This window comes from Delphinapterus leucas, chromosome 6 (assembly GCF_059928025.1).
Source record: "Delphinapterus leucas isolate spDelLeu-1000000601 "Yukka" chromosome 6, BTC_Dleu_Yukka2, whole genome shotgun sequence".
In the NCBI taxonomy this organism is placed as follows: domain Eukaryota; kingdom Metazoa; phylum Chordata; class Mammalia; order Artiodactyla; family Monodontidae; genus Delphinapterus; species Delphinapterus leucas.
Genome location: NC_143134.1, coordinates 60,962,262 through 60,989,878, shown reverse-complemented (window position 1 = coordinate 60,989,878; position 27,617 = coordinate 60,962,262). Strand labels below are relative to the sequence as shown.

The 27,617-nt window shown below is 39.9% G+C and overlaps 1 protein-coding gene across 1 annotated transcript in view; it reads right to left on the bottom strand.

The window, feature by feature from the left end:
* FREM1 (FRAS1 related extracellular matrix 1) overlaps positions 1–27,617 on the bottom strand; it is a 178,230-nt gene that overhangs the window by 80,655 nt on the left and 69,958 nt on the right. Inside the window, exons 11-17 of the mRNA XM_089913219.1 lie at positions 27,161–27,251; positions 25,660–25,827; positions 21,898–22,106; positions 18,920–19,013; positions 15,543–15,795; positions 5,693–5,872; positions 1,723–1,908 (exon numbers count right to left, since the gene is read on the bottom strand). Of these exons, the coding sequence (XP_089769345.1) occupies positions 1,723–1,908; positions 5,693–5,872; positions 15,543–15,795; positions 18,920–19,013; positions 21,898–22,106; positions 25,660–25,827; positions 27,161–27,251 (1,181 nt within the window). The remainder of the gene's footprint in view (positions 1–1,722; positions 1,909–5,692; positions 5,873–15,542; positions 15,796–18,919; positions 19,014–21,897; positions 22,107–25,659; positions 25,828–27,160; positions 27,252–27,617) is intronic.

The window sequence follows — 27,617 nt, the reverse complement described above, 5'->3', positions numbered from 1 at the left end:
GTCTCTTCTGATCCTCTGTATTTCTGTATTAGTTGTAATGTTTCCTCCTTCATTTCAGATTTTATTTATTTGGGTTCTCTTTTCTTCTTGTTAAGTCTAGCTAAAAGTTTGCCAATTTCATTTATCTTTTAAAAAAATCAATTCAGTTTCATTAATCTCTTCTATTTTTCTGTTCTCTGTTTCTGCTCTGGTCTTTGTTATCACCTTCTTTCTGCTAAACCTGGGCTTAGTTTGTTTTTGTTTTTCTAGTTCTAGTTGATTTACTTTCTTAATGTAGCATTTATCACTATAAAATTTTCCTCTTAGCACTGCTTTTGCTGCATCCCATATATTTTAGTGTGTTGTGTTTCCATTTTTATTTAAGATTTTTAAATTTCTTTTTTAAATTTAATCTTTGACCCATTGGTTGTTCAGAAGTGTGTTGCTTAATTTTCACATATTTGTGAATTTTCTAGTTACCTCCTGTTATTGATTTTAATTTCATACCATTGCAGTCAAAAAAAAAACTTGGTACAATTTCAATCTTTTTAAATTGCTAAGACTTGTTGGTTGATTCATCACATGATCTATCCTGGAGAATGTTTCATGTGCACTTGAGAAGAATGTTTATTCTGCTTTTGTTGGATGGAATGTACGTATATGTCTGTTAAGTTCATTTGGTCTAACATATAGTTCAAGTCTAATGTTTCCTTATTGATTTTCCATCTGGATGATCTATCCATTGTTGAAATTGGGGTACTGAGGTCCCTACTATTATTGTATTGTTGTGTATTATCCTCTTCAAATCTATTAGTATTTGTTTCATATATTTAGGTGCTCCAATGTTGTGTGCATATACATTTACAGCTATTATATCCTCTTGATGAATTAAGACTTTATCATTATGTAATGACCTTCTTTGTCTCTTGTTACAGTTTTGGCTTAAAGTCTCTTTTGTCTGTTATAAGTATATCTACCCTTGCTCTCTTTTGGTTTCCATTTGCATGGAATATCTTTTTCCTTCCCTTCATTTTAAGCCTATGTATGTCCTTGAAGCTGAAGTGAGTTTCTTGTAGGCAGCATGTAGTTGGGTCTTTTATTTTTCTATCCATTCAGTCACTCTATTAATGCAATTAATCTTAAACCCAGATTCTCTCATATTTAAGATAGATGTACCCCAAAAGGTGCTTAGAGAATAACTCTAAAGTGGTGCCTTTGGACAATTGTGTTTTTGGTGTCTGTTTTTGTTTTGGTTGTTTTCTTTTTGCCTGAAATACCAGAGATATTTCAGTATCTGAGAGGCATTTTGGTTTCAAAATTAATGTCACTACCTTCAACATTTCCATGGTATGTTTCCTAATCTTTTCTGCCCATATCTTTTAAAAGTGTTTAAAAAAAACTGTGATAATGAGACCAGTGAGCTCCACCAGATTTATTCTATCACAGAATTCTGTGTTGCTATCATGGCCTTTAAAAACATTATTTCTTCAATATTTATTCTAATATTTTTCATAAGTGAAACCTCCATTTATTTTGAAGTAAACTCCCATACATGGGGAAATTTTAAATGAAAAATTAGAACGAAAAACAATAATACTCAAAAGCATTGGTAATAATAATAATTCCTTGAGTATATACAGTACTTTGAACATTTCTGAAGTCCTAACCCAGTTATTAAACATGATCTAACCAATCAGTCACAAACATAGGCTAATTATTGCTGGACACAAAGCCATGACTTACCTATGCTGATGCCCATATTGCTTTTTTCAAAACCTGCAGAAGGTAATGTGTTTTCAAGGTAGCCGAACTGGGGAGGAGCAACCAAAACAAATTCCAAGTCATCTGCTGCAGTGTCGGCATCAGTGGCAGACAAATGGTTAACAGTAAGGGCTGCTGAGAAACCCTCATCTACAAAGAACATGGTACCTGCATACAAATAATAACACAATTATGACTTAGCGTGAAATCCTCTAATCAGAATAGTGAGAACAAAAGGGAGTGATTGAAATTCCAATTCATAGAAGCATCCTACATGCAAATATACTTCCATGGGAGATATTCATTTCCTTTGGCATAATTCTCCTTACAGTGAATATATGCAGGGGTAATGGGGGGAATTTAATTTGACTTAACGGAATTATATTTTTTTCTTGTATAAGCAAGCCAGACAATAATAGAAAGAGAGCAGAAATACTAAATGCTTCAGTACAGCCCTTTAGTCACTCTCAAGGAACTCTGATTTCCCTTGTGTCTATAGAAGTGACAAATGAAACTAAGAATTGCCAAACTGTTTTAATAAGTCACTAAATGTGGTTTATGTACTCTTCAAGATCAGTTGTTGCCTCTGTTTGTCAGAGCGTTAATTACCTGAGAACTATTATGAATTGCTCATAATGAACACTTTTTCATGCCTTGGTGCTTAATTATTCTGCAGGGATAATGCTTCCTCCCCAGAACATTGCTTAGGAGATACTTTGCAAATTACAATAACATTCATACATATGTTTGCATTTTTTTTGAGACACAGAACATAAACACAATGCCTATGAAGAGATGACTTTCTAAAAAGCAAATAAGGTCAAGTATATACAAATGGTCTCACTAATATACTCATTCAATTCTAATAGAAATTATTATGGATAAAATAAATTATTGGCTCTCCAGCAGGCAAATGATATTTTCCCACGTGAAATAAAACCAGAATATCTGAGGATTGCAATGTTGTCTTCATTCCCAAGTGTGTGCACATACACAGACACAGATACACACACACATACACACACACACACTTGCATTCTCTCTCCACACGAATTTATCTAAATAGTTTTTTAACATCTTTATTGGAGTATAATTGCTTTACAATGGTGTGTTAGTTTCTGTGCTATAACAAAGTGTATCAGCTATACATATACATATATCCCTGGATCCCCTCCCTCTGTGTCTCCCTCCCACCCTCCCTATCGCACCCCTCTAAGTGGTCACAAAGCACTGAGCTGATCTCCCTGTGCTATGCAGCTGCTTCCCACTAGCTATCTATTTTGTCTGATATTAGAATTGCTACACCAGCTTTCTTTTGATTTCCATTTGCATAGAATAACTTTTTCCATCCCCTCACTTTCAGTCTGTATGTGTCCCTAGGTCTGAAGTGGGTCTCCTGTAGACAGCATTTATATGGGACTTGTTTTTGTATCCATTCAGCTAGTCTATGTCTTTTGGTTGGAACATTTAACCCATTTACATTTAAGGTAATTATCGATATGTATGTTCCTATTGCCATTTTCTTAATTGTTTTGGGTTTGTTATAGTACGTCTTTTCCTTCTCTTGTGCTTCCTGCCTAGAGACGTTCCTTTAGCACTTGTAAAGCTGGTTTGGTGGTGCTGAATTCTCTTAGCTTTTGCTTGTCTGTAAAGGTTTTAATTTCTCCATCAAATCTGAATGAGATCCTTGCTGGGTAGAGTAATCTTGGTTGTAGGTTTTTCTCTTTCATCACTTTAAATATGTCCTGTTACTCCCTTCTGGCTTGCAGAGTTTCTGCTGAAAGATCAGCTGTTAACCTTATGGGGATTCCCTTGTATGTTATTTGTTGCTTTTCCCTTGATGCTTTTAATATTTTTTCTTTGTATTTAATTTTTAATCGTTTGATTAATATGTCTCTTGACATGTTTCTCCTTGGATTTATCCTGTATGGGACTCTCTGTGCTTCCTGGACTTGATTGACTATTTCCTTTCCCATATTAGGGAAGTTTTCTACTATAATCTCTTCAAATATTTTCTGACCCTTTTTTTTTCTCTTCTTCTTCTGGGACCCCTATAATACGAATGTTTGTGCATTTAATGTTTTCCCAGAGGTCTCTGAGACTGTCCTCAATTCTTTTCATTCTTTTTTCTTTATTCTGCTCTGTGGTAGTTATTTCCACTATTTTATCTTCCAGGTCACTTATCTGTTCTTATGCCTCAGTTATTCTGCTATTGATTCCTTCCAGAGAATTTTTACTTTCATTTATTGTGTTGTTCATCATTGTTTGTTTGCTCTTTAGTTCTTCTATGTCCTCGTGAAACGTTTCTTGTATTTTCTCCATTCTATTTCCTAGATTTTGGATATCTTTACTGTCATTATTCTGAATTATTTTTCAGGTAGACTGCCTATTTCTTCCTCATTTGTTTGGTCCGGTGGGTTTTTACCTTGCTCCTTCATCTGCTGTGTGTTCTCTGTCTCCTCTTTTTACTTAACTTACTTTGTTTGGGGTCTCCTTTTCGCAGGCTGCAGGTTCGTAATTCCCGTTGCTTTTGGTGTCTGCTCCTGGTGGCTAAGGTTGGTTCAGTGGGTTGTGTAGGCTTCCTGGTGGAGAGGACTGGTGCCTGTGTTCTGGTGGATGATAGTGGATCTTGTCTTTCTGGTGGGCAGGACCGCATCCGGTGGTGTGTTTTTGGGTGCCTGTGACCTTATTATGATGTTAGGCAGCCCCTCTGCTAATGGGTGGGGTTGTGTTCCTGTCTTGCTAGTTGTTTGGCATGGTGTATCTAGCACTGTAGCTTGCTGGTGTTGAGTGGAACTAAGTCTTAGCATTGAGATGGAGATGTTTGGGAGGGCTTTCACCATTTGATAGTACATGGAGCCAGGAGGTCTCTGGTGGACCAATGTCCTGAACTCAGCTCTCCCACCTCAGAGGCTCAGGCCTAACACCTGGCCGGAGCACCAAGACCCTGTCAGCCACACGGCTCAGAAGAAAAGGGACCAAAAAAAAAAAAAAAGAAAGAAAGAAAACAATAAAATAAAAAATATTATTACAAATTAAAAAAATAAAAAAGTAATAAAAAGAAAGAAGAGAGCACCCAAATCTAAAAACAAATCCACCAATGATAACAAGTGCTAAAAACTATGCAAAAAAAAAAAAAACAACGGACAGACAAAACCTAGGACAAATGGTAAAAGCAAAGCTATAGAGACAAAATCACAGAAAGAAGCATACACTCACAAAAACAGAAAAAGGAAAAAAATATATATATGTATATATATAAGAGGGAAAGAGCAACCAAATCAATAAACAAATCTACCAATGATAATAAGCTCTAAATACTTAACTAAGATAAACATAAAACCAGAAACAAATTAGATGCAGAAAGCAAACCCCAAGTCTACAGTTGCCCACAACATCCACTGTCTCAATTTTGGGATGATCTGTTGTCTGTTCAGGTATTCCACAGATGCAGGGTACATCAAGTTGGTTGTGGAGATTTAATCCGCTGCTCCTGAGGCTGCTGGGAGAGATTTCCCTTTCTCTTCTTTGTTAGCACAGCTCCTGTAGTTCATCTTTGGATTTGGCCCCGCCTCTGCGTGTAGGTCGCCTGAGGGCATCTTTTGGGAAGTCTGCGTTCTTCTGCCAGCATTCAGTAGGTTTTCTATAGGAGTTGTTCCACATGTAGATGTATTCCCAAAGTATTTGTGGGGAGGAAGGTGATCTCCATGTCTTACTCCTCCACCATCTTGAAGGTCCCTCAGATTTATCTAAATTTTTAAACAAGTAAATTCTTTTGCCCTGTAATCTTTCATAGATCAGGGGGTTTCCACAAATTTGTATTGAGGCAATTATTGGAAGCAATTCTGTATGGTGGTTTTCTATTTTGACTATATGTAAAGTGCATCACTTCACTGGACCATGGGTATGACACTAGGTGAAATAATAGAACTTTAAAAGAAAAAATTGTCACCTATTGCAATTGAAGGTGATTGGTTGTCCACCGGATACACTGTGATGTTGAGATCATACACTGGAAAGGACTCACGACGAGGAACAGATGGATGAGGTCCATTCACAAAAGGGCCAGCTTCTGTGTCCGAAACTACCAACGTTATGGTGTCAAAACAAGGCACCAGGCCAATCTCACCACCTGGAAGACACAACTAGAGTTTAAGCCTGACTTTTAAAAACATAGAATACCAAGAGGAAACCCACTCACACTTGCTCTACAAGCATAAAATGGCAAGGGAAGGAATTTATGTGGTTAAAAGGTAAAACTCAATTTTATCTATGCAATTAAATAGAGTCATAAAAATAACACAAAAATGCTTGCCCATCTGTTGCCTCTGGTGAAATCCCTGCCAGCCATCTATCACCATATGGAGGGGCAAAACAGGGCTAACAAGGGTCTGACAGTTCATAAATGAATAAGGGATAGACACGAAGCTTGACTCGTGATGGCTTTACTCTTCTCTCATAATTATTAGTGTTAGGACCAACCTCAGGGAGAACAGAAGGCACCCTTTTCCCTGTGGTAATTGTCTTCCCATTTCCATTAACCACCTTAAATGAACAACCATTCACTACAGAAGAAGCAGAATAGGTGAAATACAAATATAATCCACATTTTTGTGATTTGTTTCAGTATTTTCCTCATTACATAATAGCCAAGATGTTAGGAAAATAGCAACAGCACCTGGAAAAGAAGTGGCATTTATTTTCATTTTCTGTTTACTCTTTAGAGCTTACAGCTATGGGATTCAAAATGGCCCCAACTTAGGCAATGAGAGGAAGAAGGAAGAAAATGTCAGGACTAGATAGTTTACCAGTAAACAGAACAATCTGCTCTTGGATTACTAGCTAACAGCATAGAGGTGGGAATGCTTGCTGTCCAGGGGACAGGAAAGTTCTGCAGATATGCTTTTGATAATTCTCAGGCATCACTCTGAAAGTGCCAAGAGGGAAGCAATTATGTTTGAAGTTTTGATGAGTCTAAGACACGAAAGATCAGGGGTGTCATCTCTTTTCACAAGACACATTGGTTAAATCTACAGAGCATTGTGTTTGGCATTATTCTACCTGTTTGAAAAAAATGACAAGGAAAAGCTCGAGATGATATTATTAAGCAACGAAATGATTAAAGGATGAGATAACTGGATTTATTTTTAAAAAACAGTGAAATTGAGAGAACTAAAACTAAACAATCTGCCTTCAACTTCAGGAAAATTTTTTAAAAAGACACGTCTCATCTATTCATAATTATAAAAAACAAATTGGCATAAAGTTTGTTTATTCATCATTCATTTGATAAATATATACTTAATGCCTGTTATATGAAAATTAGTGTTCTGGGTGCCTCAGCAGAGAAAAAGGCAGACGTGTTGAAAACGTCAAAAGACAGTTCAAAAGAATGTCAAATGTCCAAAGACCTACTATGTGTCAGGAGCTGACACAGTCTAATGGTAGAGAAAGAAATGCAGTTCAGTTAGAACATCACAGATATGTGTATGTATTAAGTGGAACCATATGAAATTGCTACTATTAAGCCATTTTTTACCTATTAAATGGAAAATTCATCTATCTCAGCCTGATTATGTACCAGGTGCTGAGGGTGAACGAGGATGAGAATATTGGCTGATGATGGCATAGGGGGCAAGGCACACACACCAGAGAAAGTCAGAGAAGTCTTTTCAGATGGCCTTGCTGGCTTTGTACTGAGCATTAAAGGATGAGTAGTTTATAAGGCAGATAAGGTAGAGAATTGGGAGATGAGGAGAGAGGACGTGTAGGGAGAGGGAGCCAGAAGAGAAGTAGAAAAATCTAGGAAATGAAAACAGCTTAATCAAAAAAGCAAACATAATACCTTCAATAACTGTAATTTCAATATAATGGAAGCATAGGATACATTTACAGAAAGAGCTGGAAAATTTGGCTGAGGGTTAAACCTCTAAAAAGGCTACAGCATTGGTGGAAGAATCCTTTACCTTGAAATGAAATACAGTCTAAAGATATAATTTATACTTAAAATAGTTAACTGTACTGCTATTTGAAAGAAAAATTTTTAATGACCTCATATATAATGTTTGGAGAATAGAAAATTAATAATGTAATTTTATATCATAAAATATTATTCAATTAGTAAAACATGTTTACAATAATTATATAAAATTTACTAAATATTTTAATAAACATTTTTAGGTGATTATCTAAATGAATAAAGGAATCTACAAAACGGCACATATAACATGATTGCAACTATGTTAAAAATTATGATTATAAAAAAGAAAATACTGTAACACTGAAATGTTAACAGTGATTCTCTTTGAAAGGTAAATAAGGTAATTTTTTCAAAACTTCGTTATATTTTTTCATGTTCTCTGCAATGAGCGTGTACTGTTTTCATAATCGTAGAAATAAGATAAAATAAATCAATTGATGAAGTAAAATAATGGTGACACAATTGTTCTCTGGTGATCTTTATAACCAATGTATGGAGGAAAGAGCAGGGCCACTGAAACTTTAGATCCTAGAGTACTGAAGTTCTCTTTACTCATCCTAGAAGAGCACTAAATTACTACCAACTGAGTAACTGAGTGAACATTACAAGAAAACATAATATTCAAATAACAAAACACCTTTCTGAATACAGTATTTCTGTTAATTAATTATTTTAACATCTTTATTGGAGTATAATTGCTTTATAATGTTGTGTCAGTTTCTGCTGTACAACACAGTGAATCAGCTATAAGTATATCCCCTCCCTCTTCTGTCTCCCTCCCAACCTCCTTATCCCACCCCTCTAGGTGACCGCAAAGCACTGAGCTGATCTCCCTGTGCCATGCAGTTGCTGCTCCCTAGCTATGTATTTGGTAGTGTGTGTATATCAGTGCTACTCTCTCACTTCGTCCCAGCTTACCCTTCTCCCTCCCCATGTCCTCAAGTTCATTCTCTACATCTGCGTCTTTATTCCTGTCCTGCCCTAGGTTCCTCTGAACTTTTTTTTTTTTTGATTCCATACATATGTGTTAGCATACGGTATTTGCTTTTTTCTTTCTGACTTACTTCACTGTATGACAGACTCTAGGTCCATTCACTCACCACAAATAACTCAATTTCATTTCTTTTTATGGCTGAGTAATATTCCATCGTATATATGTGCCACATTTTCTTTATCCATTCATCTGTCAATGGACACTTAGGTTGCTTCCATGTGCTGGCTATTGTAAATAGTGCTGCAATGAACATTTTGGTACATGACTCTTTTTGAATTATGGTTTTCTCAGGGTATATGCCCAGTAGTGGGATTGCTGGGTCATATGGTGGTTCTGTTTTTAGTTTCTTAAGGAACCTCCATACTGTTCTCCATGGCTGTATCAATTTACATTCCCACCAACAGTGCAGGAGGGTTCCCCTTTCTCCACACCCTCTCCACCATTTATTGTTTATAAATTTTTTGATAATGGCCATTCTGACTGGTGTGAGGTGATAACTCATTGTAGCTTTGATTTGCATTTCTCTAATAATTAGTGATCTTGAGCAGCTTTTCATGTGCTTCTTGGCCATCTGTATGTCTTCTTTGCAGAAATGTCTATTTAGGTCTTCTGCCCATTTTTGGATTGGGTTGTTTGTTTCTTTAATATTGAGCTGCATGAGCTGTTTATATATTTTGGAGATTAATCCTTTGTCTGTTGATTCGTTTGCAAATATTTTCTCCCATTCTGAGGGTTGTCTTTTCGTCTTGTTTATGGTTTCCTTTGGTGTGCAAAAGCTTTCAAGTTTCATTAGGTCCCATTTGTTTTTTGTTTTTATTTCCATTTCTCTAGGAGGTGGGTCAAAAAGGATCTTGCTGTGATTTATGTCATAGAGTGTTCTGCCTGTTTTCCTCTAAAAGTTTTATAGTGTCCGGTCTTACATTTAGGTCTCTAATCCATTTTGACTTTATTTTTGTGTATGGTGTTAGGGAATGTTCTAATTTCATTCTTTTACATGTAGTTGTCCAGTTTTTCCAGCACCACTTATTGAAGAGACTGTCTTTTCTCCATTGTATATCTTTGCCTCCTTGGTCATAGATTAGTTGACCATATGTGCGTGGGTTTATCTCTGGGCTTTCTATCCTATTCCATTGATCTATATTTCTGGTTTTGTGCCAGTACCATGCTGTCTTGATTACTGTAGCTTTGCAATACAGTCTGAAGTCAGGAAGACTGATTCCTCCAGCTCCGTTTTTCTTTCTCAAGATTGCTTTGGCTATTCGGGGTCTTTTGTGTTTCCATACAAATTGTGAAATTTTTGTTCTAGTTCTGTGAAAAATGTCATTGGTAGTTTGAAAGGGATTGCACTGATCCTGTAGATTGCTTTGGGTAATAGAGTCATTTTCACAATGTTGATTCTTCCAATCCAAGAATATGGTATATCTCTCCGCTGTTTGTATCATCTTTAATTTCTTTCATCAGTGTCTGATAGTTTTCTGCATACAGGTCTTCTCTCTCCTTAGGTAGGTTTATTCCTAGGTATTTTATTCTTTTTGTTGTAATGGTCAATGGGAGTGTCCTTAATTTCTCTTTCAGATTTTTCATCATTAATTTATAGGAATGCAAGAGATTTCTGTGCATTAATTTTGTATCCTGCTACTTTACCAAATTCATTGATTAGCTCTAGTAGTTTTCTAGTAGCATCTTTAGGATTCTCTATGTATAGTATCATGTCATTTGCAAACAGTGACAGTTTTACTTCTTCCTTTCCGATTTGGATTCCTTCTATTTCTTTTTCTTCTCTTATTGCTGTGACCAAAACTATGTTGAATAATAGTTGTGAGAGTGCGCAACCTTGTCTTGTTCCTGATCTTAGTGGAAATCTTTTCAGTTTTTCACCACTGAGAACGATGTCGGCTGTGGGTTTGTCATATATGGCCTTTATTATGTTGAGGTAGTTCCCTCTATGACTACTTTCTGGAGAGTTTTTATCATAAATGGGTGTTGAATTTTGTCAAAAGCTTTTTATGCATGTATTGGGATTATCATATGGCTTTTATCCTTCAATTTGTTAATATGGTGTATCACATTGATTGATTTGTGTATAATGAAGAATCCTTGCATTCCTGGGATAAACTCCACTTGATCATGGTGTACGTTCCTTTTAATGTGCTGCTGGATTCTGTTTGCTAGCATTCTGTTGCAGATTTTTGCATCTATGTTCATCAGAGATATTGGTCTGTAGTTTTCTTTTTTTGTGACATCTCTGTCTGGTTTTGGTATCAGCGTGATGGTGGCCTCGTAGAATGAGTTTAGGAGTGTTCCTCCCTCTGCTATACTTTAGAAGAGTTTGAGAAGGATAGGTGTCAGCTCTTCTGTAAATGTTTGATAAAAATCGCCTGTGAAGCCACCTGGTCCTGGGCTTTTGTTTTGTGGAAGATTTTTAATCACAGTTTCAAATTCAGTGCTTGTGACTGGTCTGTTTATATTTTCTATTTCTTCCTGGTTCAGTCTTGGAAGGTTGTGCTTTTCTATGAATTTATCCATTTCTTCCAGGTTGTCCATTTTATTGGCATATAGCTGCCTGTAGTAATCTCTCATGATTCTTCTGTATTTCTGCAGTGTCAGTTGTCACTTCTCCTTTTTCATTTCTAATTCTATTGATTTGAGTCCTCTCCCTTTTTTTCTTGATGAGTCTAGCTAGTGGTTTATCAATTTTGTTTATCTTCTCAAAGAACCAGCTTTTAGTTTTATTGATGTTTGATATTGCTTCGTTTCTTTTTCATTTATTTCTGATCTGATCTTTATGATTTCTTTCCTTGTGCTAACTTTGGGGAGTTTTTTGTTCTTCTTCCTCTATTTGCTTTAGGTGTAGGGTTAGGTTGTTTATTTGAGATGTTTCTTGCTCCTTGAGGTAGGATTTTTTTGCTATAAACTTCCCTCTTAGAACTGCTTTTGCTGTATCCCATAGGTTTTGGGTCTTCGTGTTTTCATTGTCATTTTTTCTAGGTATTTTTTGATTTCCTCTTTGAATTCTTCAGTGGTCTCTTGGTTATTTAGTAGTGTATTGTTTAGCCTCCATGCGTTTGTATTATTTACAGATTTTTTCCTATAATTGATATCTAGTCTCAGAGCACTGTGGGCAGAAAAGATACTTGATAGGATTTCAATTTTCTTAAATTTACCAAGGCTTGATTTGTGACCCAAGATATGGTCTATCCTGGAGAACATTCCATGAGCACTTGAGAAGAAAGTGTATTCTGTTGTTTAGGGATGGAATGTCCTATAAATATCAGTTAAGTCCATCTTGTTTAATGTCATTTAAAGCTTGTGTTTCCTTATTTATTTTCATTTTGGATGATCTGTCCACTGGTGAAAGTGAGGTGTTAAAGTCCCCTACTATGATTGTGTTACTGTCAAGTTCCCCTTCTATGGCTGTTAGCATTTGCCTAAGGTGCTGAGGTGCTCCTATGTTGGGTGCATAAATATTTACACTTGTTATTTCTTCTTCCTGGATTGATCCCTTGATCATTATGTAGTCTCCTTCTTTGTCTTTTTTTTTTTTTTTTTTTGATGGGTGGTGCTCTATTCCTGTCTTACTGGTTGTTTGGCCTGAGATGTCCAGCAGTGGAGTTTGCAGGCAGGCAGACAGAGCTTGATCTTGGTGCTCAGATGAGGTCCTCCAGGAGGCCTCACTCAGATTGATATTCCCTGGGGTGTGAGGTTCTCTGTTAGTCCAGCAATTTGTACTCGGAGCTCCCACCACAGGAGCTCAGGCCCAACCTCCGGCCTGGGAACCAAAATCTCACAAGCTTCATGGCACGGTAAAAAAAAAAAAAAAAAAAAAAAAGGAGCAGTACAATATCAAAGAATAAAAAACAAAATAAAATTGGAATGATAAAAAATATATTAGGAAAAATAAAACTATAATCGAAACACCTGCAACAAGGTAAAATAAAACCACAACAGAGAAAAGAAAAAAAGGTGGGGGGGAACGAGCCAAAAGGAGAGAACAATAACAAAATGTAAAGCATAAAATAAAATTAGAAGAAAAGATTTACTAGGAAAAATATAAAAGAATCAACAACAATGAATCAACATCGTAAAACAGGACCCCAATCTAAAAGAGAAAAAAAGCCTTGGCTATGGGGGTGGAGTTTAGGTGGGGGTGGAACTTAGGCAGGGGAGTGGTTTAGGGTGGGGTGGGACCTAGGCGGGTGGGTGGGTGACGTTTGAGTGTGGGGTGGGGCCTAGGCTCAGGGCCCACGTAGCCAGAAAAGGCCCTAGGGGCAGGGCCTAGGCAGGGAGACATTCAAGCATGGGGCGGGGCATCTGCTTAGGACCTGCTCGGAAGGGGAGAGGCAGCACGTGGAAAGGAGGGCCTCTGGAGTGTGGAGTTCTGGAGTTTGGAGGTAAGGCCCTGGGTCAGGGTGTGTGGGTGGAGTTTAGACCCAGCGCGTTGGAGGGGGTCTCCGAGTGCAGAGGTGGGGCCCTGGGTGGGGGGTGTAGAGGCGGGGCTTGGGCTCTGAGCAGCAGGAGGGAGGCTCTGAGGGCAGAGGATTAGGCCCAAGAGCCCAGTAGGCTCCCCGGTGCCTAAGTGGACAGGGAAAGCACTGGCTCCATTCCCTTCCATTCCTCCATTCCCCTCCCCCACCATCTCCCCCAGGGTCTCCCCCGTTGCCGCTGGACCCCTAACTGTGGGTGGGTCCCGCTGGGTGTAAGAACTCCTCCCCTCCCCCAGCTGCCCCTCAGGGCTGCCGATCCCACTTTTGCTCCCCCTTCCCTCCCTCCCACTCCCTCAGGACCTGCGCAGCTGGAGGGGGCCTCAGGTGGGCAGAGGATCAGGCCCCGGATCTCAGCAGGTTCCTGGGGGCCCAAGTGGGCAGGGGAAACCTGGCCACGCTCCCTTTTGATCCTCTGCCCTCCCAATGGTCCCCCAATTTTCCCCTTCAGGCATGGGATCCCTTCCCCTCCCCCAGCCACCCTTCAGCAGGGGTTCCAGTCCCATCCCCCCTCCACTTCTTCTCCCCCTTCACTTCCCCCATACCTCGCATCCTACCCAGTCACTGGGGGTTCCTCCCATCCCCTTAGGTTTCCGTGGTCCCACTGGTGCCTAGTAGGTGCCCTAGTTGTGAGGAGACGCGAATTCAGCGTCCTCCTAGTATGCCATCTTGACTCTGCCCCTCTGTTAATTTATTAACAAAAAAGTCTATCTGAAACAATTTGCCCCAGTGTCCCACTAGGTCTTATGAAAAAAATGTGTCAACACTCTCTTCTATGGCCACCACACTAGAAGAGAGTTATACATATGTACAACTGTTGCTTAACGTCTGGAACAAAGCGCAGGAAGAGAAGACAGATTCATCTCACCACTAATTTATCTATGCTGTGTGAGCCTGCCAAAGATGTTAAAATTATGTAAAAATCAACAATCACTGGTCTTTGGATCACTTTTCTGCTAGTCTGAGAACTACTGGGGAAATTAAAAAGAAGCACCTAGCTGTAAACTCTTGAGAGACATTGAGAGACATCGAACAAGTGGGCTAAGCTCCTCAGGACAAGGAAAGAGCCAATGAAACCTTTCCTAAGACTTAACATAAAGAAGAAGATAAAGAGATAGCATTTAAAGAAAAAAGATGTTTAGTGGAGTGATTAAGAACTGGTATCCCAATGAATCACTGTTTTTTAAAGTACACATAAAAATATTATTTCAAAATGTTTTCTCCCATGTCCAAATGAATCCTTTGCTATCTCAATCCCCCTCCTTGAATTCCCTCCCACCTCCCTGCTTGTATTCTCTCTCTCTCTGTCTCTTCAAATAAGAAAATGATTTGAATTCTGATACCTCTTATTTCTTGTATCACTCACCTGGCCTCCCACACCCAACCATACTTCCCCCATGGAACTTCCAGGTTAGAGAGGCATATGGATGAGTAAACGTGAAATTGTAATGGAGTGTGATAAAACTTAGGTAGAGGAAGTAGATGTATTATTACTGAGGAAGTGCCCCCAACCCAGAAATCAGATGTGGGAGGGGTGGTGATGTGGTGATGGGCAGATGTGTCACGCTGTCATCTTTTCATGGGAATGTGTCTGTCTTACTCCTTTAAATCAAAAGTCCTTCATAGTAGGGTTTGGGTTATACTCCTTTGTAAAGCCACAGTGCCTACTACTGTGCCTCGCAGACATCAGATGTTGAATTCACATCTTCTTTACATGAACATTTTACATAAGGAACAAATGCCATCCGGATAACAATATAATGCAATGCCAGAAATGTAACTACAGTGCTAATAAACTAGCATTTACTGTATCTCTCATCTATGTCCACCACTGTCATGTGCTGTGGACAAGTTACACAAAAGTGTAAGACACGATCTTTGCTTTTCAAGAACTCAAAGGTCAGACCGGTTTCTTCTTAGGAGCTAGCTGATAATCAGGAAACTTTTACAGCTAATAAGATAATTATCTTAGGGAGCCTACTTCAGGCATTTCTGTTATGATTTAGGGAGCCAGAAGCTGAGATGGTCAAATAATCTTCTTCATATTGACCAAAACAGGAATGAGGACAAGCCAGGGTGAATTGACGGTCTATGTGGAAGCATCAGGAGCAGAGCAGCAATAACACTTGATCTTTCTCAACTCTGTGAAATTCATTATATTACTGAGATCAAGAAATACTTCTGAATATGGTGATCATGCTTGAAAATGGGAGATGGGCGGCCACTCTTTTAATGGAAGCAAGCATTAAGACTGTTAGATTATCAGAGCCCACAGCAAGGAGTGGGCTAAGACTCTGTCATGTTGCTGCATCCCCACTCTCAGACTAGTCACAGTACTGTCACTTACCTGTGTGTTTGTACGTCACAGCCCCTGCCATAACATCTCCCTGAGAAAACTGACGCACTGTGACCCCAGCTTTCCTCACTGTCCCACGCTGAGGTTCTCGAACAATCATGAACATCAGTTTCATATCATCACTGTCCACATCAGTAGCAAAAATGTATTCAGAGGTAATGACCACCTCTTCACCCTCTGAGCAGTGCATCACGGGAATGAGGTCTGCCTTTAGGACCGGTGGCTCATCATTTACAGGCAACACCTAAGCAGGAAAAAAAATGCATGTTTTCAAGAAAAAAGAGCAATGACAAATTGCCCAACTGGTAACTCATAGCTCATAACTGGAATGACAGGCATTTTCAATCTTCCAGACACGTGAAACAATAGCCATGGAATTTGGCCAAGCCATCTGTATCTGTTAACTTTCCCCATATGAACCAACTTGCAAGAAATGACCCACATGAGAGACATTTTAGGTAGGAATGGGAGAGTATGGTTATGGTTTGGGACTCAAAGCTCTCGTTTGTTTCAAGACAGACAAAATATAAATGTGATATAAAGCATCCTTCACCCAAGCCCCTATCCTCCTTTGCTAAATTTACCCATATTCTACAGGAAATCTAGTCCTTGTGGTCTGAGCATTTACATTTACCACATCAAAGTTATTTATATTTCAAATTACTTGATGACTACAAGGCTTTCCTCTACTCTCAACTTCCTGCCACCCAGGAAGTTTCTTTGGACTTATAATAAGCAGCAGCTGCATTTCAAACATTTTGAGTTAAATCTGAAACCCCACAGCCATTCAATCAATGCCAGTTTTCGACTTGATAAAGCATTTTTCTCTCACCGTCATGAAAATAAATTTCCAAGTAGAAAGGGAAAAAAAGCAACATTGGATCACACTGGCTGTCCAAATTTTAAAAGATTTTGTAGAAATGTGAAAAAGTATGTCTTCTAAACAGGAATGAAGGACAGTCCTCCTCTGAGTTCACGACCACAACTCGGTGTGTGCTGCACATTCATTTATCAAGTCTGGCCTGTGAATACCGTCACCCCTACATCTCCTTGCCCCACGCTTTAGCCAATGTGATCTTTTTCAAACATGGCTTTCATCAAGTCATCACACTGTGGGAACCTTCAATGGCTTCCCAGAGCTTCTCCTAGGATGTCTTCGGCTTCATCTCATGCTATGGGGTTCCTTTGCCACTCCTGTCCATTTCTACCCCCAAGACACTGTGTTCCACACATGTCAGGCCTTTGCCCCCGTCTTTGCATCTTCTGTCTGTCCCTTGCCTGGTATGTTCTCCCGTAGCTCTTTGCTTGGCTACCTCCTCCTTCAGGTTACATATGGATTCTTCCAGGAAAACTTCTTGACAACTCAGACTCACTAAGAAACTTCCCTTGTTTACTCTCTTTTAGTACCCTGTTCACGTGTAGAACATATCCACATTTTAACTAATTATTTCAGTGATAATCTGTTTAAAGCCTGCCTTCATCCCTTGCCCATAACTCTAAAAGAAGAGGAAGTTTATTTATCTTGTTCATCAACACAGCCCAAGAATTTAGCATAGGACCTGGCATATAGCAGGCACTTATTAAGTATTTATGGAATAAACGAATGAATGAATGTAACTACGTATATATGCCCTGGTTACCCTACTGTTTCAACAGGCTAACAACTTGACAACAAATATACATGAAATTATGAAGACACTTTCCTTTAACAGGTAGAGAGATGGGGTGATGGAAACCCAGGTTTATTTATTTAACTAAAGATAGAAAAGTATGCAATACTCTATTCCATTTTCTATTGGCTTATTAGGAAACAATATCTTTGTTCAAGTCCTCTGCGTAGATTCAGTGAAGACCTTCTTTATTATTGTTCTTGACTCCATCTGATCAATCTCACCAATACATTCATGATCATCACCTTGCAGCAGTTCACAAAATATCCTCAGCTTTCAAATGCATAAAAAGTCCAAAGGCAATAGAATTAAAAACATTCCTCCTGAATGAAAAAAGAATCACACATAATTGTCTAAAACTTTCCTGAAGCTCTGATTGGTTTCCAAAGGCTATGCCCTTTTGTCTCAAAAGTAATAATACACAAATTCTTTTCCCCAAATTCACTGCTTAGGGTCATTAATGAGAAGATGGTCATGGACAGAAGACAGAGTTGGGGTTTTCACCATAAATTTGCTTTTCAGGAAAAAAAATTAACTCAGCAAAGCTTTCTTTATATGTAAAAGTCTGCCAATAAAGAAAACTCTCCTTTTTGAGGCTGAAATAACGTACTGCTTTTCATCTAGATACAAGACCATCATTAGAACTAACTGGAAAAAATGAAAAGAAGTGGCTATGCACTGTGGCTGGCATGGATAAGTGCTCAGGAAATGTTAGCGAGCATGGTAATTACAATCACCTGTTAATTTAGATCTGGGCAGTGGTGAGGAGGAAAGAATGCTGGCCTGAGTACCAGAGTGGAGATGCCAGCCCAGGTCTACATGGTCAAGTTTATGGCTTTGGACAAGTCATTGAACCTTCTCAGACCTTTGCTATAGGATGGGGATAATTCCTTTTCTGTGTACTTCTTAAAACACTAGAATGATGTGATCATTCTTAATTATTAACTGTAAAATATCTTACAAACACATTATTATGGCCATTAATAATAATTTCATACTACAAAGAACTGACAGAATTGAAACAGAAATAGAATTTGGTACGGTAAGAATAATTAGTGGATCTTCAGGAAGTGTGGTAAGTCTTCTGCTGACCTTCCTTTGTCACTAACTATAAATACCTGCATCCTATGAGTTATGCTTGTGGACATGGATGGTCACCCAACAGAGAAACTCGGGGGTTCCCATCAGGCCTTTGAGCATGTACACAACCTTTATGTGCAGATTTTCCTTCATTTGTCAAAAGGGGGAAAATTATCATTTCAAACAGGCCAGGGATATATAGTACAGGAATTCACAAAGGGTCACATCGCACATATAGATATGGCTCCTTGCACACAACAGGGAAAAGCCCAGCAATGCTAGCCTAACCTGTCCAACTGCTAAATAAATATTTCTGGACGTTACAGATCAAAAATATTAGAAATAATTTATACATGGAAATGACTGCTTTTTAAATTAAGTCTCTGGGTTTGAGGTCAGAGTAGTTCTACCTTTAAACTGATTGGCACAAGAAACTCATATGCCCATTTCACCAATATAACTTTGCTCTCTATTGCCTGTCCTGACATAATCAAAGATGTAAGCAGACACCTTCTTGCTTTGAAGTCCATGTGCTTCAATTTCTATCAGAGACCCCAAGAGGCTTCCAAACTAGAAGGTTTGTTTCTATATGAACCATGGAGGAAACTTACTACGTACCTCAATGTATAGCACACATTCTGCTGCATTTATGCCATCTGTGACCTCCAGTAGTATGTCATCCTGAAGCATCTCAGATCCATCATGCTGATACCTGTGGGGATGACAGCTGTCACTAACCTCTCAAGGCCACTGTGAGAGTGCACTGAGATTCCTGTCACAAGAGCTTTTCCATGGTTTTGGCCATATGTTCAACAAATAAATAAATAACCAAAACCCCAGCATAATCATGAAGTCACATATGTAACTACCGTACTCAAGTATCCTTAAATGTAAAATTGCTCCACCCTGGAAAAATGTGTTTATGCATTCATAACTTGTCCCCAAATCAAAAAGCAGCTCTTCAAACTGTCACTGTAAAAATGGGAACCAGTGGGTGTAGCTCTGCCTACTTACCGAAAACACTGCTGGGGGCAAAGGGGACACTGAGACTGAGCAGTGACAGGTAAAAGTCGGACACTACGTGGATTTTGGTAATTCTCCCTCCTCCCCCACTTTTAAGGTTATTCCTTCTGCCTGTGCTCTGGATTGATTCAGCTCTGCCCTAAAACTTTATCTTTGGATTATTCATTGCCTCTCTCCTGCCACTTCCCCCTTGCCATTTACTAACTCTTTTCCTCTGAACCTATAAAGATTCTTGAATTTCTCTAGACTTAAAAGTATTTTTTTGGGACTTCCCTGGTGGTGCAGTGGTTAAGAATCCACCTGCCATTGCAGGAGACACAGGTTCAATCCCTGGTCTGGGAAGATCCCACATGCCACGGAGCAACTAAGCCCATGTGCCACAATGATTAAGGTGCGCTCTAGAGCCTGCAAGCCACAACTACTGAGCCCACATGCCACAACTACTGAAGTCCGTGTGCCTAGAGCCCGTGCTCCACAAGAGAAGCCACCTCTCGCCACAACGAGAGAAAGCCCACACGCAGCAGTGAAGACCCAACACAGCCAAAACTAAATAAATAAATTTACAAAAAATGTATATATATATTTTTTCTTGGTCTTGCCTTGACCCTATTTCCTTTTAATTCTCAGTCAAGTTTCTTAAATGAATTGTCTAATTCTAGACTTTCCATTTACTCTTCAGTCCACTGTAGTGATACACAGTAAGTTCTAAATAATTGTTGAATAGAGTCAAATTTTTAGCTTATCAGTGATCCGTTCAAGACACTGAGTTATGGAAATAAGTTCTAGGAAATGAAATTAAAAGTTGCTTTAGGGCTTCTCTGGTGGCGCAGTGGTTGAGAGTCCGCCTGTCGATGCAGGGGACACGGGTTTGTGCCCTGGTCCGGGAAGATCCCACGTGCCGCGGAGCGGCTGGGCCCGTGAGCCATGGTCGCTGAGCCTGCGCACCCGGAGCCCATGCTCTGCAACGGGAGAGGCCACAGCAGTGAGAGGCCCGCGAACCGCAAAAAAAAATTGTATTGTATATTGAACATATGTAACGTTTACATATGAAAAAATTCCAGGGCTAAAAGGTGTTTTACTCAGGACTAGACTCACCCATACACTAGCTAGGGATTCGATTCCAGTGGTGGAGAAAGCCCACCTCCTACTCCCAGTTTCCCTCCCAACACTGCCTCCTATGCTTTATTTTGTCATATTCCCTGATATCTTCATCAAAAGTGGATTGATATGTGATAATGTGCTAATTCAAATATACTTACCATGCTAATGCCTCTAAAAGGGCCAAATAGGTCTAGGAGTACACATCCAAATGCATGGCTATAGAACCAAACAGAACTTCTTTCAAAACCAGAGTCCTGCACACACTAGCTAAGTGACCTTAACCTCTTCGTGTCTTAGTTATTTCAACTATAATATGAGAATAGAACCATCTACCTTGTCAGGTTTGATTGCTGTGAAGTTTAATGAAAAAAAACCATAATTGCAAGTCTCTAGAAGAATGCTTGAAATATACGTGCTGGCAAACACTGGTACTTTTTTTTTTTCTATCCATTGTTCATTCCCTACTAAGAATTACCTAAACAAAGCTCTCTTTCTAACAGGTAGGAAAGAGCTGAGATCTTGGGGGAAAAAGGAAATTTTAATGAGGATAAGAGTAGTGAAAAGAGGTTAAGATATTGGAAACTGTAAATAAAGCAGTGTAACTAAACCGTTGGATGAAAATGATCTTCCTGTACACAAATCCTCCTTCCATCAATTTCTAAATGTAGAACTAAGCATTTGATGCCTCATACCTTCTACTACACTTTATCAAAAAGGACAAAATTCCCATTTATAACTTGAACTTGTACAAGTGAGAAATTAACCAGTATGTTTGTCTACCTGACCACTGCTTTTGAGTATCTTGCATTGTTTTACAGAGAAGGTGTTTTACTAGATTTTAAAGAAAAAGTTTTTTTACATAACTGCATTAGGTAGAAGAAATGAAAGTCCTCAAGGTGAGGGGAACTACTGTAGGACCATGAGACAGGGATTACTCCACCCCTGACTGTAAGAGACCCAAGTACTATTCCATGTCCTACCTACCCAACCTACCCTACTTATTTGCCCTCAAATCCCCTCCCTGGTAGAATGGATTAAAAATTCACACCAAAGACTTCGATCAACAGAATTCTATCCCAGAGTTGCCAGGGTTAAGAAATAGGCTTTTCTTGAAACCAAGTTCAATTATGTAGATTAGCCTTATAGATTATTTCAGACTCTATTCATCTAGTTTGATTGTTACCCCTTGTGATATGTGCAGTTGCAGCAAATTTAATATTCATGGTAATCGAATTTTTGTTGCTCAAATATTCATAATGTCATTCCTACCAGTACAGCAAGCCAGAGGGAAAGAAAATGCCTTGGGGGGAAACTAAAGGATTGTCATTTCTAATTTTCAACTGACCCTGGAAAAGTATTAGGTGGCATGTTGCTACCCCTGAAAGAATTGGACAAACTTCTTACACTGCCTCACAACTGATTCAGATGGGAGCCAAAGCATGTAAAACAAAGAAGCCAGGAAATGTTCTGACCTAACTTTTAAGGCCTGGAGGTCTCCCCAAGAAAATATGGCCCCTGTGTTTAGAGGAAATCCATTCAGCTCCACCCTTCCGTGCTGAGGCTGTCTCTGCAGGGTGAGGTGGATGTTGTCCAGTTTGGTGTCCACGTCAGAAACCAGGACATGCTCTGTGCTGATGACACACTGACTTCCCTCAGCCACTCTCAGAGGGTTGGTAAATACCTAGAAAGAAGGAAGGAAACATTTAAAGCCTTGTTCCATGAGGTGTACCTGAAGACAGAGCTCATGAAACCAACAGAAAACTTCCAGCACCATTTTCACATGTCAATCAAACTTTCAAGAATGTGCTAAAGGGAACAAGTTCATAGCTGAACATCCTGGCTGAAAAGTATTTTTTACTAAATGCTTCCAATTTTAAACATTGATGGACACAAAGAAACAAGGCAGATCTAGAAACCTGAAAGCATCTGCATTTCACTGATCTCAGACCCTGTAGAGTAGAGGCAGCAGTCAGATTTACCATCACTGGTGCTAAACTGAGAAAATAATAACATTCCTCATCGTGTCCACACCTACCATTGCTCGGCACATATGTACCTTAATCTACAAAATGAACAAAACCTACATCAAATTCCCCTAGAGAAAGAATCCATCTCTTTTTACACCCTAAAAATTCTTAAAGACTCGGGAAATTGACTGGAGCTTTTAAGCATCAGGGTAGTGAGTGTTTTAGATATGGAAGTAGAACAGGGAAATTAAAGACTAGAAATTGAAGATTTCATAGGAAATAGATTTATTCAAGCATTAGACTTAAATATTAAAGCCATAAAGATAATTTTCTCTAACAGAAAAACTCACCGCTCAATAAAAATTTACTTGAAAGTAAAAGGCAAGTTAGAAGGGCTTGGGCTATTTTATCATCACATTGGGAGTTGGCAAGAAGTGTTCCATGGTCAAACACATCTAGAAAATAGTCGCATGCGGTACCTTCACCTTGGAGGTTTATAAGATTCGTAAGTGTATGCAGCACTCCGAGACCCTACAGTAGGAAAATCTGCTAACTTTGTCTAACCTATCATTTTCTCATATTTGTTTTACTACACAGAAGCAAAAACAGGGAGATACAGTTGGGCTACCAAGTCATGGGCTCTGAGGGCTCCTCACACACGATCTGGGGTGAGCGCTCTGCTAACGTGAGGACACAGGGTTCTCCGAGGAAGCAGCTACTCTCTTCAGAGCAGCTGCCACTCCTAGAAAGGAGAGCACTCCCCAAGGCAAGAGCTGGTAAAGAGGACGGAGGCCCGAGAAATGGGCAGAGGAAAGGGAAGTGAGCAAGAAATCACAGCCTCCACCGAGAGCCCTGCTCCATCCTCCCACCCACCAGGGCACAGCCGCCCCAAGGGCAGCTCCTTGGATCATGGAAATGATGAGACCATGCTCCCTGGGACAGCTGCCTTGTATTCTGTAATAAACTACTTCTGCCAGCAAAGGATGACATAAAGTAAGAGCCTTTTCTCCCTACAGCCACTCACCCGCACCCTTCCTAAGTGCTTTACTCTGATTTTGCCAAACCTACATTTTCACTGTCTGTAGGAGAAAGAAATAAATGGAGTTCTTATTTAAAGAGGATTATTACCACTGAAACATGGTCCATGTCCGCCAACCTCATTTTGTCCTGGGTTGCATCGATTAATAACCCAAGATGCTAAGTTTCAAGGAATATACTTTGCCTCATTAGACGATTTTAAAATATATACGTATTTCAGGACAACTTTAAAAAACTAAAAGCTAATTTGCCCCCCCATTAATTATTCACTTTCTAGTCCCTGCCTGAACCCAGTGCTTGGATTTCTGGAACTTCAGGTCAGCATGGTGTCAAGATCCCCTAACGGTTATCACTTAGCCCAGCGATAACTGTGGATTTTCACACCAGGGAACCACTCCCATGACTAGGTTCACTGAAGCCACTCATTTAATTTTATTTCTACTATTCTCAGTTCTCTACAGTACTATTTCATTTGTCTCATCCACTGTAGAAAAAAGACAGAAGCCACTAAGCCTCCTGAGCCCCAAGTCCTCGTAACTATTCCATTTACCTTCAAATGATGGAGGTAACTATTCACTTCACCCTTTCTGGTTTTTACCACAGATCATCTTTCTCTAGCAAGAGGCTGGACAGCTTGGCATAAAAAACTGTTTCTCTGTGATTGTTCTATAACACACATTAGCTTCTTTAGATGCTGGGCTATTTCAGGGCATGTATCTCATACATAGAAAAGGATGGTCTGAATAAAATCTAATCAAATTAAGAGACATTCTGGGCTTCCCTGGTGGCGCAGTGGTTGAGAGTCCACCTGCCGATGCAGGGGATACAGGTTCGTACCCCGGTCCGGGAAGATCCCACATGCCGTGGAGCGGCTGGGCCCATGAGCCATGGCCGCTGAGCCTGCGCGTCCGGAGCCTGTGCTCCGCAACGGGACAGGCCACAACAGTGAGAGGCCCGCGTACCGCAAAAAAAAAAATAAAAAAATTAAAAATTAAGAGACATTCTAAGCTATTTTTTATACAGGGAACATGATCTGGTCCCTGACAGGGAAGGAGGCAAAGAACATAGTTTACGTTCCTTTTTTGTGAGCTCTTGGGCCCATCTTCTACCAAATACTGCAAGCTCAGAGGCTGGCGGGGTCAAGCCAGTGATGTAAATGGGTGTCTTGAGTTGGGTGGGGACTTGGGTGACTGGAGAATGTGCCCTGTTCAGCTGCTGCGGGGTGGGGGTAGGGAAGTGGACTCAGTGTTGCCAGAGCTTCCAAATTTTCAAGAGAAGCCAGAAATCCAAACTTGATACAAAACCTCCTGATGTTTAAGTGTTGGCAACTCATTATTTTCAAATATTATTTAGACTCATCAAAACAGTTGTGTGGTTTGGGTAAGCCCCTTGGTCCTGCAGGGTGAGACCTCTGCTCCACAACTTTGGGCAGCTGTAGAGATGGTGAGGAGAGCAAAGGAAAAGGAGCATCCGTGCTTTCCTGGCCATATTCCAGGTGGCTGCCTGGGAAGGTGGCCTCTTTCCTTAGGGATGAGACACATGTGCGTTCTAGTCCCCTCTGGTTCCTAATGAATGGGTAATCACACTTTCCACTTTTGAGGGAAAAAGCAAACCTAGGAATAGCCACCCTCATTAACTCTAGTGCTCTGATGGGGAGGGAGCAGGTAGGGAACAAATTCTCACCATGAATCCCAGCCTCGCAGATAAGATGCACAAGGTAGCATCGCCTTTGTAGTTTGATTTATAATGAGAGACCCAAGTGCTTTAAAGCTTTACACAAACACTGGGGAGTGGAACAGCATAGGATACAAGGGTCCATCTTAATTCATTTTAGAAAATTAAAGAGCTTATTTAGATGACAGAACAGCATAGCTGGCCTGCGGAGAGAGCAAATAAGCCTATCTGGTTGCTAAGAGACTCCTAATTTAATCCCCTTCACCTGATCAACACATGAAACTCGGCAGAAAGGAAAGGAAAGAGATTTTGATAAAGCTTTGAAAATAATGCCAAATTCAGCAACTAGAAAATCTCATCTTTTAGATAGAAAGTCCCATAGGAGGTGAAGGACTCCCCCTCCCCATGCTTTCTTTTCCTACACTGTAGCTGGAAAATAAAAAGTTCTTTGAAGGAGCCTAAAGAGAAGTTAGCATTTTGAGTAAGTCTTTCAAAATCTTTCTTCCCTTAGGTCTTCCCCGCCTTTTCATCCTTCACATCAAGCATTACGCCTACCTCAGGGACCTGATTGTCCACCGGAAGAATCGTGATGTTAAAGCAGATCCCGAACAAAGTGCCACCGTGCTGGTTACTGACGGAAAAGGCAAACTGGACGTGTCGGGGGTGGGGGCCTATATCTTGCATGGGTGGCATGTAGGCCACTTTCATATAGTTCACAGCATGCTGCAAAGCAAATGAAGACGGACATGTGGGTGCCAATTTCCCAGGATGAGAGACATTTAGAGACCTAAGTCTAAGATACCCGTCTCATTCACTGATAGGGAACATTGTAAATGCCACCATCATTCATTTGAAGATCATAAAAAGCTCTATCTTACAAATCGCATTTTCTAAAAGCAGGAGGGAAAAGAACAAAGAAATTAAGTGACTACGTCAAGTGCTTGAAGCCAGGCAACCCTGTGAAAGACAGGAGACTTGCATTTTAACCCAGCTCTGCCACAAAGTAGCTGTGTGATATTGGTCAAGCTACTTAAACTTGCGAGGTCTCTGTTTCCTTACCTACAAAATGAAAAAAATAATAGTACTTAGCACATAGGTTGACATACTCATTTAATAACACCCGTAACTACAGTGAGATTCAGCAGCTCAGGGGTAGCTGCTGCCTAAGCCCTCGTCATTACTATGCCTCTAGTCAGGTCTGCAGAGCAGAGGCCACAGGAGCAGGGAGAGGGCTAATGAAGGACTTTGGAAAGCAGTAGATAGCATGCGCTGACTTATGTCCCCCACAAAAAAAGATACGTTGAAGTCCTAACCCCCAGTACCTCAGCATGTGACCTTACTTGGAAACAGGGTTGTTGCAGATGTAATTAGTTAAGGTAAGGCCATACTGGAGTAGGGTGGGCCCTTAATCCAATATAACTCATTCCTTATAAGAAGAGAGAGACTCGGGGAGAACACAGCCATGACGTGACAGAGGCAGAGAGTGGAGTGATGATCTACCAGTCAAGGAATGTCTGATTGCCAGCAAACCACTAGACAATGGAAAGAGGTAAGGTAAGACCCCACTTCCCCCCGACCAAACAGGGTTTTGGAGGATGGTGGCCCTCCTGAGACCTTGGTTTCAGACTTCTAGCCTCTAGTTTCAGAACTGTAAGACAATACATCTCTGTTCTTTTAAGCCACCTAGTTTGTGGTACTGGGCTATAGCAGCCCTAAGAAACTAAGATGGTAGGATATTGGATGAACTTTGATGGAGTAAAAACATATGCACCAGGTCCCTAAATCAGAGCCCTAAGCCAGGGACCTAAACTGATGCAAAAGACTGTGTTGAACTATAACAAGATTTTACAATCATATCCAGCTTGATCAGTATTTTCAAATGTTACATGTCACTTGCTTAATGGAAATGTGCAAGCAGAAAGAATACAGACATCAAGTATTTGTTGCTTGTGACAGATGTCAAAGGCCAATACTCTCAAGTGCAATGTTAGGAGCACTGTACCTTCTCAGAGGACACTTCCATCATGTTTTTCAACATTTGAGCATAGCATCATACCTGAGTGAATGACTTCAACCCTGGAGCTGCAGGGTTTTTGGTTAGCCTTGGTATGCTGTCTACCATGAATAATTTCCCAGCATCCAAGTGTCTAAACAAAAATACAAGAGAACACATCAGCTAACTTTCCCAGTAAGAAAAATTAAATCAAATAGTAGCCCACAACCAAATTTTCTGAAGCTAAAAGTACTCACTGTAGGAAGAAATCAAATGTTCCATCTTTATATTCTCTCTTTATATCAAGGCGGGGGGAGGTTCTAGCCTTAAGTCTAGTATCATGAATGCCATTCTCATCATGACTGCAGAAAGTATGTACAGAATTTCTGCTCCGACATGATGAAAGGGAATCTCACTACAATAAGATGTAGTTAGATCCTCATCCTAAAAACGTTTCCTCACTATCCTTTGGTAGATAATACAAACCTAAGGTATATTCATGATATTTTCTGGATTGGAA